At 37.2% G+C, this 13,562-nt stretch overlaps 1 protein-coding gene across 1 annotated transcript in view; it reads right to left on the bottom strand.

Moving 5' to 3' along the window:
• Positions 1-4,258: 4,258 nt before the first annotated feature.
• The window catches only part of LOC131048483 (calmodulin-binding transcription activator 6), a 238,453-nt gene continuing 229,149 nt past the window's right edge, over positions 4,259-13,562 (bottom strand). The window contains exons 11-12 of the mRNA XM_057982443.2: positions 4,823-5,143; positions 4,259-4,662 (exon numbers count right to left, since the gene is read on the bottom strand). Coding sequence (XP_057838426.2) covers positions 4,609-4,662; positions 4,823-5,143 — 375 coding nt within the window. The 3' untranslated portion in view covers positions 4,259-4,608. The remainder of the gene's footprint in view (positions 4,663-4,822; positions 5,144-13,562) is intronic.

Below are 13,562 nucleotides of genomic sequence, written 5' to 3'. Positions count from 1 at the left end.
TCAGTCACCTTGGAATAATCAAATCTTGAACCCTCAGAGGTATTCTCATTCGGATCCTTTGAATTTATCTTCATGGGATGCTCAATAGCCTTAGTGATCCGACTTTCATCAAATCCAATGCCATTCTTGATATGCAGTGATCTTTGACTATTTATCTCATCTAAGATCTCAGTGATTTTTCCAAACTTAAAATTCTTGCTCAATTGACTATTTGCTTTCTCTAAATCCTTTCTCAAGGATAGAATTTTTGCTTGTCTTTCACAATCCTTCTATTTGGCCTTTAATTTTTCTATTATGACATCTTCTATCGTTTTTGCTTCTTTCATTTGAAATTTTTGATCTTTGATCAACTTTTTTTATTTTTCTTTGACTTTAATGTTTTCAAAAAGTTGTAATCCTTATTTCACAACTCTTTTCTAAGATTCTTGATCTCCCTGTTAATTTTTTTGTTATAACATCTATCGTTTTTTCTTCTTCCATACGAACTCTTAGATCTTTGATTAGCTTCTCCAATTTTTCTTTGGCTTTAATGTTCTCTAAAATTGTAGTTCTTGTTTCACAATTTTTTTCTTAAGATTCTTTTTCTATTATGACATCTTCTATCCTTTTTGCTTCTTCCATCTGACCTTTTAGATGTTTGATCCGCTTCTCTAATTTTTCTTTGGCTTTAACGTTCTCTAAAATTTGTAATCCTTGTTTCACAATTCTTTTCTTAAGATTCTTGATCTCCCTATGAGCATAATGGAGTTGTTCCTCAAAATCCACTTCAGTTGCTTCTTCATATCTAAAAAACATATTTTCCACATCACCATCTAGAATTTCTGTCGCCATGACTAGGGCTCCTTGGTTTTTACTTTCACTTCTAGAGGTGCATTGATCATACTCATTGGATGAGTAGCCATCTTCTTTAGCATAGAATTTATGCATATGAATATTATTTTTCTAATGTTGATTGTAATGGATGCCTAAGTAGAATATAATATCCTAAATTAAGTAGTTGATAGACTTGTCATTTTTGTTTCCCAATCATTCGAATAAATTTTTAGCATGAATTATTGGTTAGAAGTAATTTATGTAATTTAAGAACTCATTGTGGATAATAGTGTTATCACTATTCTTCATATTGTATCCAAAACAATCAAGTTTCATATTTGGTACAACAAATAGCTAAGCTACTGCTCACATCAACCAAAATACAAAAGATTGCATCCAAAACAAAACAAGAATGCTTAAAAAGAAGCATGTAGTGAAAATTCACTACAATTAATAATATTTTATTTGGACAAATCAATTGTCTTGATTATATACAAGTAGACCTTTTTAAATATATTTTTTTGCTAATTTCAACATTAATTAGCATTTTATTATTTCTCAAATTTTATACTACAAAACATTTAATAAAATATCATATATAATTTATTACACATAAATATAACCTAAGTTAGCCCAATGGTGAGGGTGTACACCCTTACACAAGATTAAATCTAAGGGCTTAGTTAAACAAGATTATAAAGTGAACGAAAAAAAAAAAATTCAACTTTACACTCCAACACAAGGTTAAATCAAAGAGGGTACACTAAAACAAGATTACCAAGTGAACGAAAACCAAAAAAAAACCAAAAAATCAACTTAGTAATTAACTTAAATAAATGTTCCAAATTGGTGGCCCCTTTGAGGGGTAGAATAATACTTCATTTCGATAGGGCCTCTCGATACAATCCCGAGCTCAATGGCAGTGGCAGCATCAGCATCGCAAGGAACAATGTGGGAGTCCTTATTTGAGTTGTTTCTAAATTACTTCTATCAGTACAAAAAATGAGACCGAGTTTGAAGCTCTTTTTCTTGGTTTAAATCTTTGCAGTGAAATGGGGCTAAATTATTTCCGCATTGAGGGCAACTTGATGTATGTATCAATGTCGTTCAGGTGCAGCGCTCAATAAATTGGAAACTGACAACTTGACATGATCATCAGCCTTCTCAATCAGTTTAAAGACAACTCTATGAGATATTTTCAGGTAACCGAACAGGGTGACAAACTTGTTGGCGAATCACGGGATGTGATCAGATTGATGAGATTATGTTGTCAAATCAAATAAACTGATGGACTAGCCTGATTCAAATTGTAAGAGTGAATTTGGCTCCAAATCTCATTGGCAGCGATTGTAGAGGCTCTTAATGTTGCCATCACTTATGTATCTCCCGCCTCACTCGCTTCGTAGTTTGATAAACGAGTTTCAAACATTCTTGTTTCGATGCCTGCTCTCTAAGATAGCTAACTGGGTGGTGTTTGACTGGGTTGTGTGCGAGTTCAAAGCTGAGGAGGCTTCGACACAGCTGAGTTGATTATTCTTCATTAAGAACCTGGAACTGGAAATCGTGATCATGGAAGTGCTAGGAGTCCGTAGGTTAGCTGTTGGTCATCGTCATGATCAGATTTTGGTTGGCGATTTCTTCGTGGATATAATAGGTTGGACAAGCTTGCGGCTAGAAACTTCCTGCAAGAGCCTTGGAAGAAGAAAGACATTGCTGCTATATCAAATTGTGATCGAAATCACTCTTCACGGGCCTGGTGTGGAGTCATAGACCGAAGGAAAATGAAATCAAAAAACAATCTGAATAGATGCATATTATCGTAAAGGCCTTTTCCTACGACAATTTGTTCTATTTCAAAAATTTGTTGTCGAGCATCCGAATGTTCTCACAAACGATCAGCTTGTTTAAGATTGCCGAGCGTCTTCTCCAATCTGTCTAATCTTTGTAATTTCTTCTTGTTGAGGACCTTCTCTCATATTAATAGAAAGAGAGCTATCCTCTTGATAGCAGCTGGCCTAAAAAAAAATTCAAATTGGTGTTTCGATCAGAAGAGGCCTAAAAAGATTCAAATTGGTGTTTCGACCAGAAGAGGCCTAAAAAAATTAGGCTCAACTCTTACACTTCCACCCTAAACAATAATACACACCCTACCTCCAAATCAATCCAATTACAAACAAATCATAACCGTCCTCCAATTAGTTACATACCATCTGCTCTGCGTCCTAATTTTTTATATCTTTGCAAATAACAATCATGCATTCCTTTTTTAGCTTAAGAGAAATCGATAGTTTAGGTCAGTGATATGGAGTTTAACTTTCTATAGAGCGAGCCTCGTATAACCTCTCCACTAATGTGCAATAGATCCTCATCCACATCAAAAATCAGGAATCAAGCCGACTTATCTAAAAAACAGCTGAGACCAAGTGAACAGCCATGCATTCCTAACAGTGGAAATGCAACGATGGTGATGGATTTTCATTTACACACTAGGATATTTGTTTTTATTTCAAAACACAAGATAGCAGAAAATACTGACTCGACGAATGGGCATCATTGCTTAATTTGAGTCTTAGTGTAATTGATCATTTATATAGCCTCATTATCAATGCAATGCATCTTATGTGCCGAAAGCAGGTATGTTGATTTGGCCAAGACCTACAGAAATTTGTTTAGCCTCACAGCTCGCTGGAAATCAAAACATGCCGGAAACAGATATGTTGGTTTGTGTAAAGACCTAAAGAATCTTGTTTATCTTCATTGGGAATCGAAACAATATGATAAGAACAAAGAATAAAAGCACCTTACACACTTGTGCCTACAATTATAGTCTTGATTTTGGCACTGTGAACATAACTCTATGCATTATCATCAAGAGGCTTGAATATTACCCAGTTTAAGTTGCAATAAAAATAAAATCTCAATCATATTTGATACACGGGAAAGAGAAATCGAGCAATTGAAGCAGTGAATCCTATTTTTTATGGTTCCATTTAAAATTAAATTTCAACCGTATATAATAGAATGCAAATAGCACTGACCCAATTATTCCAGATTTTTGCTGACTTTTAAAATAACAAAACTGATTAATCTATTTTAAGTGAACTTCTATTTGACCCATCATACTTGGAAAGTTCCAGAAATCTGGATTCCAATTACTTGACTCTCAAACAAATATTCTCAGAGTGTATATTTATGCTTGTGAATACCTAAGGATATTATTAATTCTTTTACTTAATAATCACTTTCGTAAAAAGTGCATCTAGAATGCTGGTCGGACATTGCCGACCTGAATGAGTTTTTCAATTAATAATTATTTTTCTAAAAATACTTCTAGAATGGTGGACAGATGTTGCCACCCCAAACAAGTAAAAGTTGAATTTCAAGCAATTTAAACTAGCCATAAAACAAGGAACTGCCATTAAACCAGTTCAAGTATATCCTCGTATGTATTAAACTCTCAATTAATTAAGAAAAGAAATAGTGTTGCACTGTACATTGATCTAAGGTATATGGAGCGGTTTGCCTGAGCCAAGACAAATATCGTATGGCTCAATGATATTTCCATATGGTAACTGACAGGATATTCTGAAAGATGGATTTATCTAAATGTTCCATATGGACATTTTTATGAGAACAAAGCTCGGTGTAGGGATCTGCTTGCATAGTATGGCTGACTTAAAAGAAAATGTACTCGCCCAAACACTAGACCAACCAACACACAAAAGGACATATGTACACTTTCTATCTAAAGACTGTTTGAGCAATGACACTAGATTTGAGTCATTCTTAGGAATGTCAGTCTCTAGGATGCATATTGAGATCCAGATTATTAAGCTGATCGTATTGCAACTGCAAATGATTCAAACAGAACACATTAGTCAAGTGATGTCAAGTGATCCTTCATCCCATGAATATCAGAAAGAAAAGAAAACGATACAATGACATAATTTACAAAGAACCCCACATGAAAAAATGCAACACTATTAAAAAGTTAAAACAGCTAATTTACCTGTGCTTGGTTATGGCATTGTTTCATTCTTCTATATTCAGCCCGTGCCTTATATGATCGATACATAGCTTGCACACGCACAACAGATCTTTCTACTCTTTCTTCAGCATGTTTTCTCCCAATTCTGAAAAAATCTTCTATATTGTCACTTTCTGGCTCTGGCTCTGGCTCTGTGTGCTCACTTGACATGTTAGTGTCCACTTGAAGCCCCCGCAAGCCCTTTCGTTTTAAACGCCAGCGTAATATGGCCTTTTCGAGAACTCCAACAGACCATAGAATTTTACAATAATGCTTCCTAACTTGATGTCCCCGAAAGCATGCCTGGGTCACGAAAGTAATTTTAGTTATAGATCCAATAAAATCCAATACCAATTTAGTTTCAAATAAAGAGGATTGTTCTCGCATTGACGGTGGACAATGGCATTCATTTACAAGAAAGGAACTTTCAAAAGGGGCAAACCTGAAGAGGATAATATAGAAGATGAACCAGAACAATCAAACAAACGTGAATATAACAAATGTAAATGAATGTTCTTCCTTTTGAATTATACAATGCTCTAGCAATTTTTATGAGATCAATGCAAATGTATTGAGATTTTATATATGCAGACAATTAATTTTCACCACATTCGGAGATCACCTTCGAACATTAGTTTTTAGCACTATAATTTTTTATTTTTTTTTAAGACCGCAGGAATTGGGTAGCCACCCTATAATATGCAGTATGTCGGCTAGAGCCACTTGCCCTCTAGTACCACATGGATAGGGAGAGACTAGACCTCATGACCTTGTGCCTACCTGTTGTGACCATTTCACACATCGCCCCATTAAAATGGGGACCCCCTCTTTTTGCTTTTGTTTTGCCTGTTCTTCTCTCTGCTTTTAGGGTTTTGAGTGAGTGAGTTGTCTGGGCTAGGGCTAAGCCTTAGGGGTTTCTTTTGGATATTTTTCAAGCCAAGTCCAGTCAAATTTTGAAAGTTATTACGCATCCTCCCAAAGATTGATTATTGAAGTAAGGTTAGTCTATCAGGAAAGTCAAGTATGTCTCAGGTTAGGTCTAGTTAGGGTTTTTTGGGAAAATTCAAATTTTGTTTAAGTATTAGCATTTTGAAGATGAAATTGTATATTCTTGCTTAGGTAAATTTTGATCAAATTTCGGAGGCAAGATGATGCCTGAAACACAAAAAAGTGCTCCCGTCCCTCACTGAAGGACCATGCCACTTTTTCAAGATAACTGATTCCTGGCCTTGAAGATGACCTAATTATGCCTTGTGAAATGATTGGAGACCTAAATTTTGAATATTTTAGCCAGAAAGGACAAAAGTGCTCCCGTCCCTCTCCAAGGGACCAAAGCACAAATGTTATTTTATGCATATTTGTCACTGACTTTTCTATTTTGTTTTGTGCAGGGTCTTCCGGAATGATAATTGGACATGACTTGATACTTTTGAAGATTCTGAAGGCACAAAAATGGTGAATTTTGAAGGTTGAAGGAAAAAGTGGTCCCGTCCCTCTCCAAGGGACCAAGGCAAAGTGCTCTCGTCCCTCACTGAAGGACAAAGGCGAAAAGACTTATTGGAGCCATTCCTAACCTTGTTTGGTTAAATTGAGACATCAAAGGCATGGTGGAAGATGAAATGAACATGATAAAGCATCCAAACTTGATTGAAAGCAAAGAAATGATGAAGTTTTTGCCTAGAAGGTAAAAAGTGCTCCCGTCCCTCACTGAAGGACCAGAGCACTTTTCTTTATATGCACAATTTTAGACCTTTTTTGGACATTAACTTTTATTCATAGCATGAAGTAAGGTGAAATCTTCCCTAGCAAAGGAATTTCGAGGTGAAAAGTGAGACAATTTGGCTTAGAAGGTAAAAAGTGCTCCCGTCCCTCACTGAAGGACCATGCCACTTTTTTCAAATTCGCACTATCTTTGCAAGGTTAAGGTGATTTTATGATTTGAAGAGGTTAAGGGAAGCATGTTTTGTCCATTGAATATAATTTAAGCAGTCTACAAAGGAGAAAATCAACCCAAATGACAAAATGTGCTCCCGTCCCTCACTGAAGGACCGTGCCACTTTTTCAAGTTTCTCTTCATTGTTTGATATTTCATGATAAAACTTGACTTGGATGGGAAAGACGAATGATGTTTTATGCCTTGGACGCAATTGAGAGGTTTAAAGAGCAAAAAGTATGCCAAAATGACAAAAAGTGCTCCCGTCCCTCACCAAGGGACCAAGACAAAGTGCTCCCGTCCCTCACTGAAGGACCATCCCACTTTTCTAAAAATACAAATTTCTTGCAAAGGCAAGGCAAGTTGTGTGATTGAAATGAATGAGAGAAGGCAAGATTCATCCATTGAAGATAATTTCGAAGGCTAGCAAAGGACAGATAAGCTTGTAATTGCAAAAGTGCTCCCATCCCTCACTGAAGGACCATGCCACTTTTTCAAAGTGCTCCCGTCCCTCACTGAAGGACCATGCCACTTAATGTGTTATCTTCCCTTTCTCACCAATTTTGGACAAATTGAGACCAAGGCGCAAGTTTGAAAAAGTGTTTAAATGCCTTGAAGTTGAATTGAGATGCGAGAGTTGCAAATTTTGACGACAACTGGCAAAAGTGCTCCCGTCCCTCACTAAAGGACTGTGCCACTTTTTCCAAATATGACCTTTTACCTTGCATTTTGAGATAATATTTTTATTACCAAGGCTCAAGATGGTATGAAATGTGATATTCTACGCCTTGAAGGTAAATTGAAGATTAATATGATCAAGAATTCATGCAATGGACTCAAAAGTGCTCCCGTCCCTCACTGAAGGACCGTCCCACTTTTTTTGAAAACAACAAATTCCCTCCGAGATTATGCTAAGGCAAAGTTGTGTGAGATGGTAAGGATCCTCTAAAGCATGGTGAACGAAGGTTTGACTCCAAACAAATGAGAATCCTAGCCTAAAAATGAAAAAGTGCTCCTGTCCCTCTCCAAGGGACCAGAGCGCTTAACATGTGCATTCTTTATTTTGCAATATCCCAATGTTGATATCTTCCAAATCACATGAAATGCCAAATTTGCCAACTTCGAGATTTTTGAAAAAGGAAAATTAATTAAATTGGCATTTAATAAAAGTGCATTGATATTTAATAATTAATTTTGAGCCTCCCAAAAATCAATTTTTTATTATTAAGGCATTTAAAATTAATTTTTTATTAAATTAAAAATAAAAAAGAGAGCACTTGAGGTATCATTTTTATTATTTTATTAAGTCGGCCTCTTCCTTTTTTTAATTTTATTTATTTTTGGCCTATTTTGCCAAGTCGGCCTACGGGGAGGTAAAATGGTGAGTGCTCTATATATTTGGGGTGTGTTTTTCATTATTCAAATCATTCATTCATTGTTTCAAGTGCGATTTGGAGAAGCAAGGAAGGAAGTGCGAAAGCTGGCCTATTTGGAGCGAATTTTCCTCAAGTGTTGAAGACTAAAGGTGGTGGAGTTGATGCTTGTAAAGACTAAAGGAAGGCGCATTTTGCTAAAAGGAGGATTCCAATCTACATTTCGCCTAACCAAAATTCACCTCATTTTTGCATCATTTTTTAGAATTAATTCTCAAGTGGAGGTATGGCGAGATCATCCTAGTCCCGATGTTGAAATTTTGAATTTTGAACTTCAAGTTTTTGAAAATTGCGTAGTTAATTAGGAAATGATAACTCAAAAATTTATCGTGAAGTTTCTTAATTAAAATCTTAAATCTTCCTTTCTACTCTATATTTCTACGTTGCAAAATATATTACTCATTATGAAATGTTGTGTAGGTGTCAAGATGGCGACCCCAAAGGCAGGATCATCCACTAGTCATCCAGCTCTCATGAAGGAAGATCAGAGGAATGAAGAATTGGAGACTAAGATCGTGTCCAAGTGGAGCAACATTGGAGATACGAACTTGGGAAACTTCAGTGTCAAGAAGTTTCGAGAGGTCCCTTACATTGGCAAGCCATCACCCGTCGCAAGGAGAATAATTGAAAGTGGCATCATCAAGGCGGCCGGTTTCCCTCCAACAGTCCAGTGCCATGAGCTGATGATCGAGTGTGCTCGCCATTATGACCCACAATCAAGATCGATCGTGTCCAAGGAAGGGAACACTTTGGCTTACCTTTCAGAGGAGGCTATAAGTGAGGCTCTCCATCTTCCAAAGCATAAAGATATGATTTACAAAAGCTTAGAAGGAGCCAGGTCCATGTATGAAGATGATCCAGACTCTTGCTTGAACATCATCAATAAGAGTTGGTTACTAAAAAGTCGTCCTCGCCTGAGCAAGATTCCCAACACACCACATAGGATCGACTTCCAGGAGGAGTACAGAGATTTGATAACTTTGCTCAATCGAGTTACAGGGGCTCCTCAAGCCTTCTATTTTGAGAAGTGGATGTTCTACTTCATCCAAGTGATAGTTCAAGGAAAAGGAACAATTCATTGGGCTAGAATTATTAGCCATTGCTTGGACGTGCAGTTGAGAAGACTAAAGGCTACCAAGTCATTTCACATGAGCTCATACGTCATATATGCCTTGATCAGGAGTTTCGAATATGCAGGACTACCTCACAGAGGAGTGATCGGAAGAGGACCCGGGGAAGTTAGAGTTTGTGAGTCTTATGTTCATTTGCATCATCCACCAGGAAGTGACTACAAGTTAGTCAATGATACCTTCACGATGAACATCACTAGGATATTGCAAGGCGGGATTCACAATCGACTATCTCAAGATGCACAAGAACTTATAAAGAGGTATGGTGCTTGGTTCATCCAGTTTCCAAAGTTTACATATATCAGAGTCCATGGATGTCCTTCACCCCCCTATATGTTGCCAAGGTATCCGACAGACAAGTTAGTGCTACTCGAGGTCACTAGGCAGTTGGCAGACTATGTGAAGGCATTCAGACACAGACATAGAAATGGAGCTCTCGTGCCCATCATATTGGGAAATTCAATTGAGGTATGTCCTAATGCTCTAGCCTTGGATGATGCAGAGAGGGAGTTGGCCTCATATTCATTCACGTTCTTTGCCTCAAGGGAAAATTTTGATCCTTATGGGTATATAGAAGAGGCATATGCTAGGAAGTACAAGCACGAATTTCAGGTAGAAGACTTTTGGATGAATCTCTCAAGTGATTTAGAAGTGAAAAGAAAGATGCATTCCAGATTGCCTTTAGATTTCATCAGGAAGTGCAAAGTTTACAGAGTGGCCGATCAAGCTCAGGCCAGTGGCAGACATCTCCAGTCATCCTATGATAGAGAAGACAAGGCAGTGAAGATAGATTGGAACGAGCCTGAGATTACAGACTTGAGAGCTTTGATGGCTCCAGTTTTGTCGTGTACTCGCAGATGGGTGGATGTGCAACATCAAAAGTTAAGAGAACAGAACGTACCAATGACTTATACTTTGGAGGAAAGACCAGAAGAAGGAGGGGCAAGCGCAAGTGAAGACAATTCTCATCCTAGAGGCGCGAAGAGGAAAGAAAGACCTGAGAAAAGGGAACCCTCCAAGAAGAAGCAAGAAGCTAATCGAGATCGCTCATCAGGTACATCATCTCGACATGAGAAAAGGACAAGCCAAGTTGAAGGACAAGAGATGGCGATGCCTGAGGTGGATGAATCTATGGAGTCAATGGTACAGAATGATAGACCTGAAAAAGGGAAGGCACCTCAGCATTCGTCAAGTCGATCTCCCCAAGTCAATGAGCTACATGAAGACAAGAATGATGATGAAGTGACATCTCCTCTCCGAGAAGAAGAACCTTTGCCTAAAGAAATACAAGTCAGAGAGACGAGATCCGCCATTCCAGATTGGTTGAAGGAGAGATTGACAAGGGTGATTGTGATCAAGGATGAAGATAATGTGATTGACTTAGAGAGCCTTGTAGGGAATTCTCAGGAAGTAACGGAGAGGAAGAAGGCCACCAAGATGTCCAAGATGATCAGAGATGAGACAGGGTCCAGGAAGTTACAGATAGCTACACCAGCAGTGGACAAGTATGAAGGTGAAATCCTTGCAGAGGAGTATGATGTAGAAACATTTGAACTTGGTCCACTCACTGCTGAGCAGGCACTGGATGAAGCAACCGATTCATTTGAGGCACTTAAAGACAAGCTTAGGGAAGAAATGGAAAAGAATAGAAAGCTTGAAAGAGAGGTCGATGCTTGGAGAGGCTACTTTAGCCATCTCAATCAGCCCTTGGGACGTCAAGATCCAACAGTGTCTCCTATGCAAGCACTTCCCCTTGAATCAGTTGGCGAGGCAGAGAGAGTCATGAGCTTGGTTCAGCTTATGAGCTCTTGGATTGACAAATCCCATACAGTTGCCGTTGAATTTGCAACGAGAATGATGCAGACAATCCATCGAGCTATCCAAGTCCTTGAGATCGTCCACAACCTGATGATAACAGTAGCCGCTTTCGCTCACACTACAGATGTTATCATTCCTGTTCTACAAGTAATTAGGCAAACACCAAGGAAGATCTTAGCACAAGAAAAGATAATGGATGGAGGAGCTCATAATTTACTCCAGTGGTCAACTCTACTCCAGATGAATGAAGTTCTTTTCGAGGACATCCACACAAAATGCAATCAAGTTGAGGGCGTCATCCATCCAATTCAGGACAAGGTGTTTGAGGTGTTATGTACCATTCTCGGCAGAAGGATCGAAGTTGAGACAAATGTGGACCTTCAAGAGTTGGAAGAAAGGGTCAAGGTCATCTTTTGCAAAGATGAGAATGTCATCACAGATGGGCAACGGGATCAAATGTTCGCTACTATGCTCCTGATTGAGAAGATCAAAGAACTCAAACCTGGATGGGATGCGAGCTCTTCTCAAGGCCTTTGATCAGGTTATCCACTTGGAGGAACGAATGAGGAATCTTCCCGAGATTCCTATTGCTAAGATTGAAGGAATTGTGTCCAGATTCATTGCATATGCTAAGAAAGAGCATTGGAAAGGGAATAAGGTTCTAGAAGAGAGGTTGTTGTAGATGATGTGGCACCTTAATTATCATTGGTCTATGTTTCCTAGATTTTTGTGCCAATTAAATATTTGGCTATGCATTTAATATTGTTCAACTAAAAGGGGAACTTTTTGTAATAAACCCTAATTAGGGTTTAGGTGTCAGAATCTCAGCCGTTGATCTTCTTTTGATCTGGGCCGTTCATTGTAATTGAGGATGCTATATATACCCTCACTCATTTTCATTTTGTAATTAGAATAAGATATTAGAGACTAGATATTAGAGGAGATATTAGAATTTAGAGAGAAGAAAGTTATTTTGTAGCAAGATTGAGCATTGAAGAAAGAAATTCAAGCAATTGTTGTCTATTTTGGCTTTGAGATCAATAAAATATTGAAGTTATGGTGTTTTATTGCAATTCTTGTGGCTATTTTCATGGTTGTTTACTTTCTTGAATCATTCTCAATCGAAGTTGTATTTAAATTTGAAGGACTAAGTGTTGGGCTTGATCTTTGGTGAGATTCACGTTCCAAACCACTAGCTTCTTACTGATTGTAAGAACGCCTTGTGTGGTCAACTGGAGACATTTGGATTGCTTAAACCTTCGATCATTATTGAACTACTGATATGTATCTTTATGGTAGTATCTATAATTCTTGATGATTTGAAAAATCACTAGTCACCTTAGAAGATCGCATCAATTCCAGTAAAGTTGTAATTCCTTGGCAATACTGAAATTGGTAGAATCTTACCAAGTCTAGCCTACATTGAGTCATTCTTAGGATTAGATTAGAATTCATCTCTTGCAAACTCTACCTTTTGATCTTTTTGAGAACTTGTTAGTTTTAGGAAATTCTGTTCCTACAATTCGGAAACGTAAGGCTCCTTGATGAAACAGCATTCACAACGACCACTGGTGCTTATCCACACGTAGAGACCCTACATCGAAGAACCTTGGAGTCATCCTGATTGATCCTTTTTTGCGACATCTTCAGCAATCAGAGGCTTTATTCAAGAGAGGATAAGGTACCCTTGGGTATTTTATTCTGTGTTTGATAGTGTACAAAATACACGTCAACACTACCACAAGAAGCACCTAATGTAATTAACACATTACTGTTTGATTCAATAATTTTTATTATTCAATTAATTAGGAAAACAAAATTATTCATCCAAAATAAATAAATAAATCATTTTTTACCAATTAATTAAATAACTTTTCTTATTTAGTTAATTATTCTATTTAAACCATTTATTCCAAAATAAATACAATCTAGATCAATGCTGTTTCTGAATTAAATTGTGTGCAAATTTTTGAATCACACTTTGTGATCCATCTTTCAGATTCATGTAACCCTCTATTATCTTGATGATGATGGATCATTGTGATCTGAAACATTGATTCAAAAACTTGCACCCAGTTTAATCCAAGAACAACATTGGTCTACAACACGGGTTGTGAAAATCTTATATCATTAAATATAATCTAGTTTCACCATTATCCACAAATAAATAAATGAATAATTCAACTAGTCACATGACTAATCAATAAATAAAAGTTACAATAATCTTACATCTTCACCATTTATTTTTACATCTTTAAATCTCAATCATTCACACAGAGATAGCTTTACAAACAGCTCTACCAAGCCACCATTTAATAAAGTCATCTCAATCAATCTCATCCATCCATTTGCAATCAATCTTGACCATTCATTTATTAACTTATTTTAGAAGTGAATACATCTCAACC

This window comes from Cryptomeria japonica, chromosome 2 (assembly GCF_030272615.1).
Source record: "Cryptomeria japonica chromosome 2, Sugi_1.0, whole genome shotgun sequence".
Taxonomy (NCBI): domain Eukaryota; kingdom Viridiplantae; phylum Streptophyta; class Pinopsida; order Cupressales; family Cupressaceae; genus Cryptomeria; species Cryptomeria japonica.
Note: the sequence above shows the minus strand (reverse complement) of the source record. Positions and strands in the feature narration are given on the sequence as shown.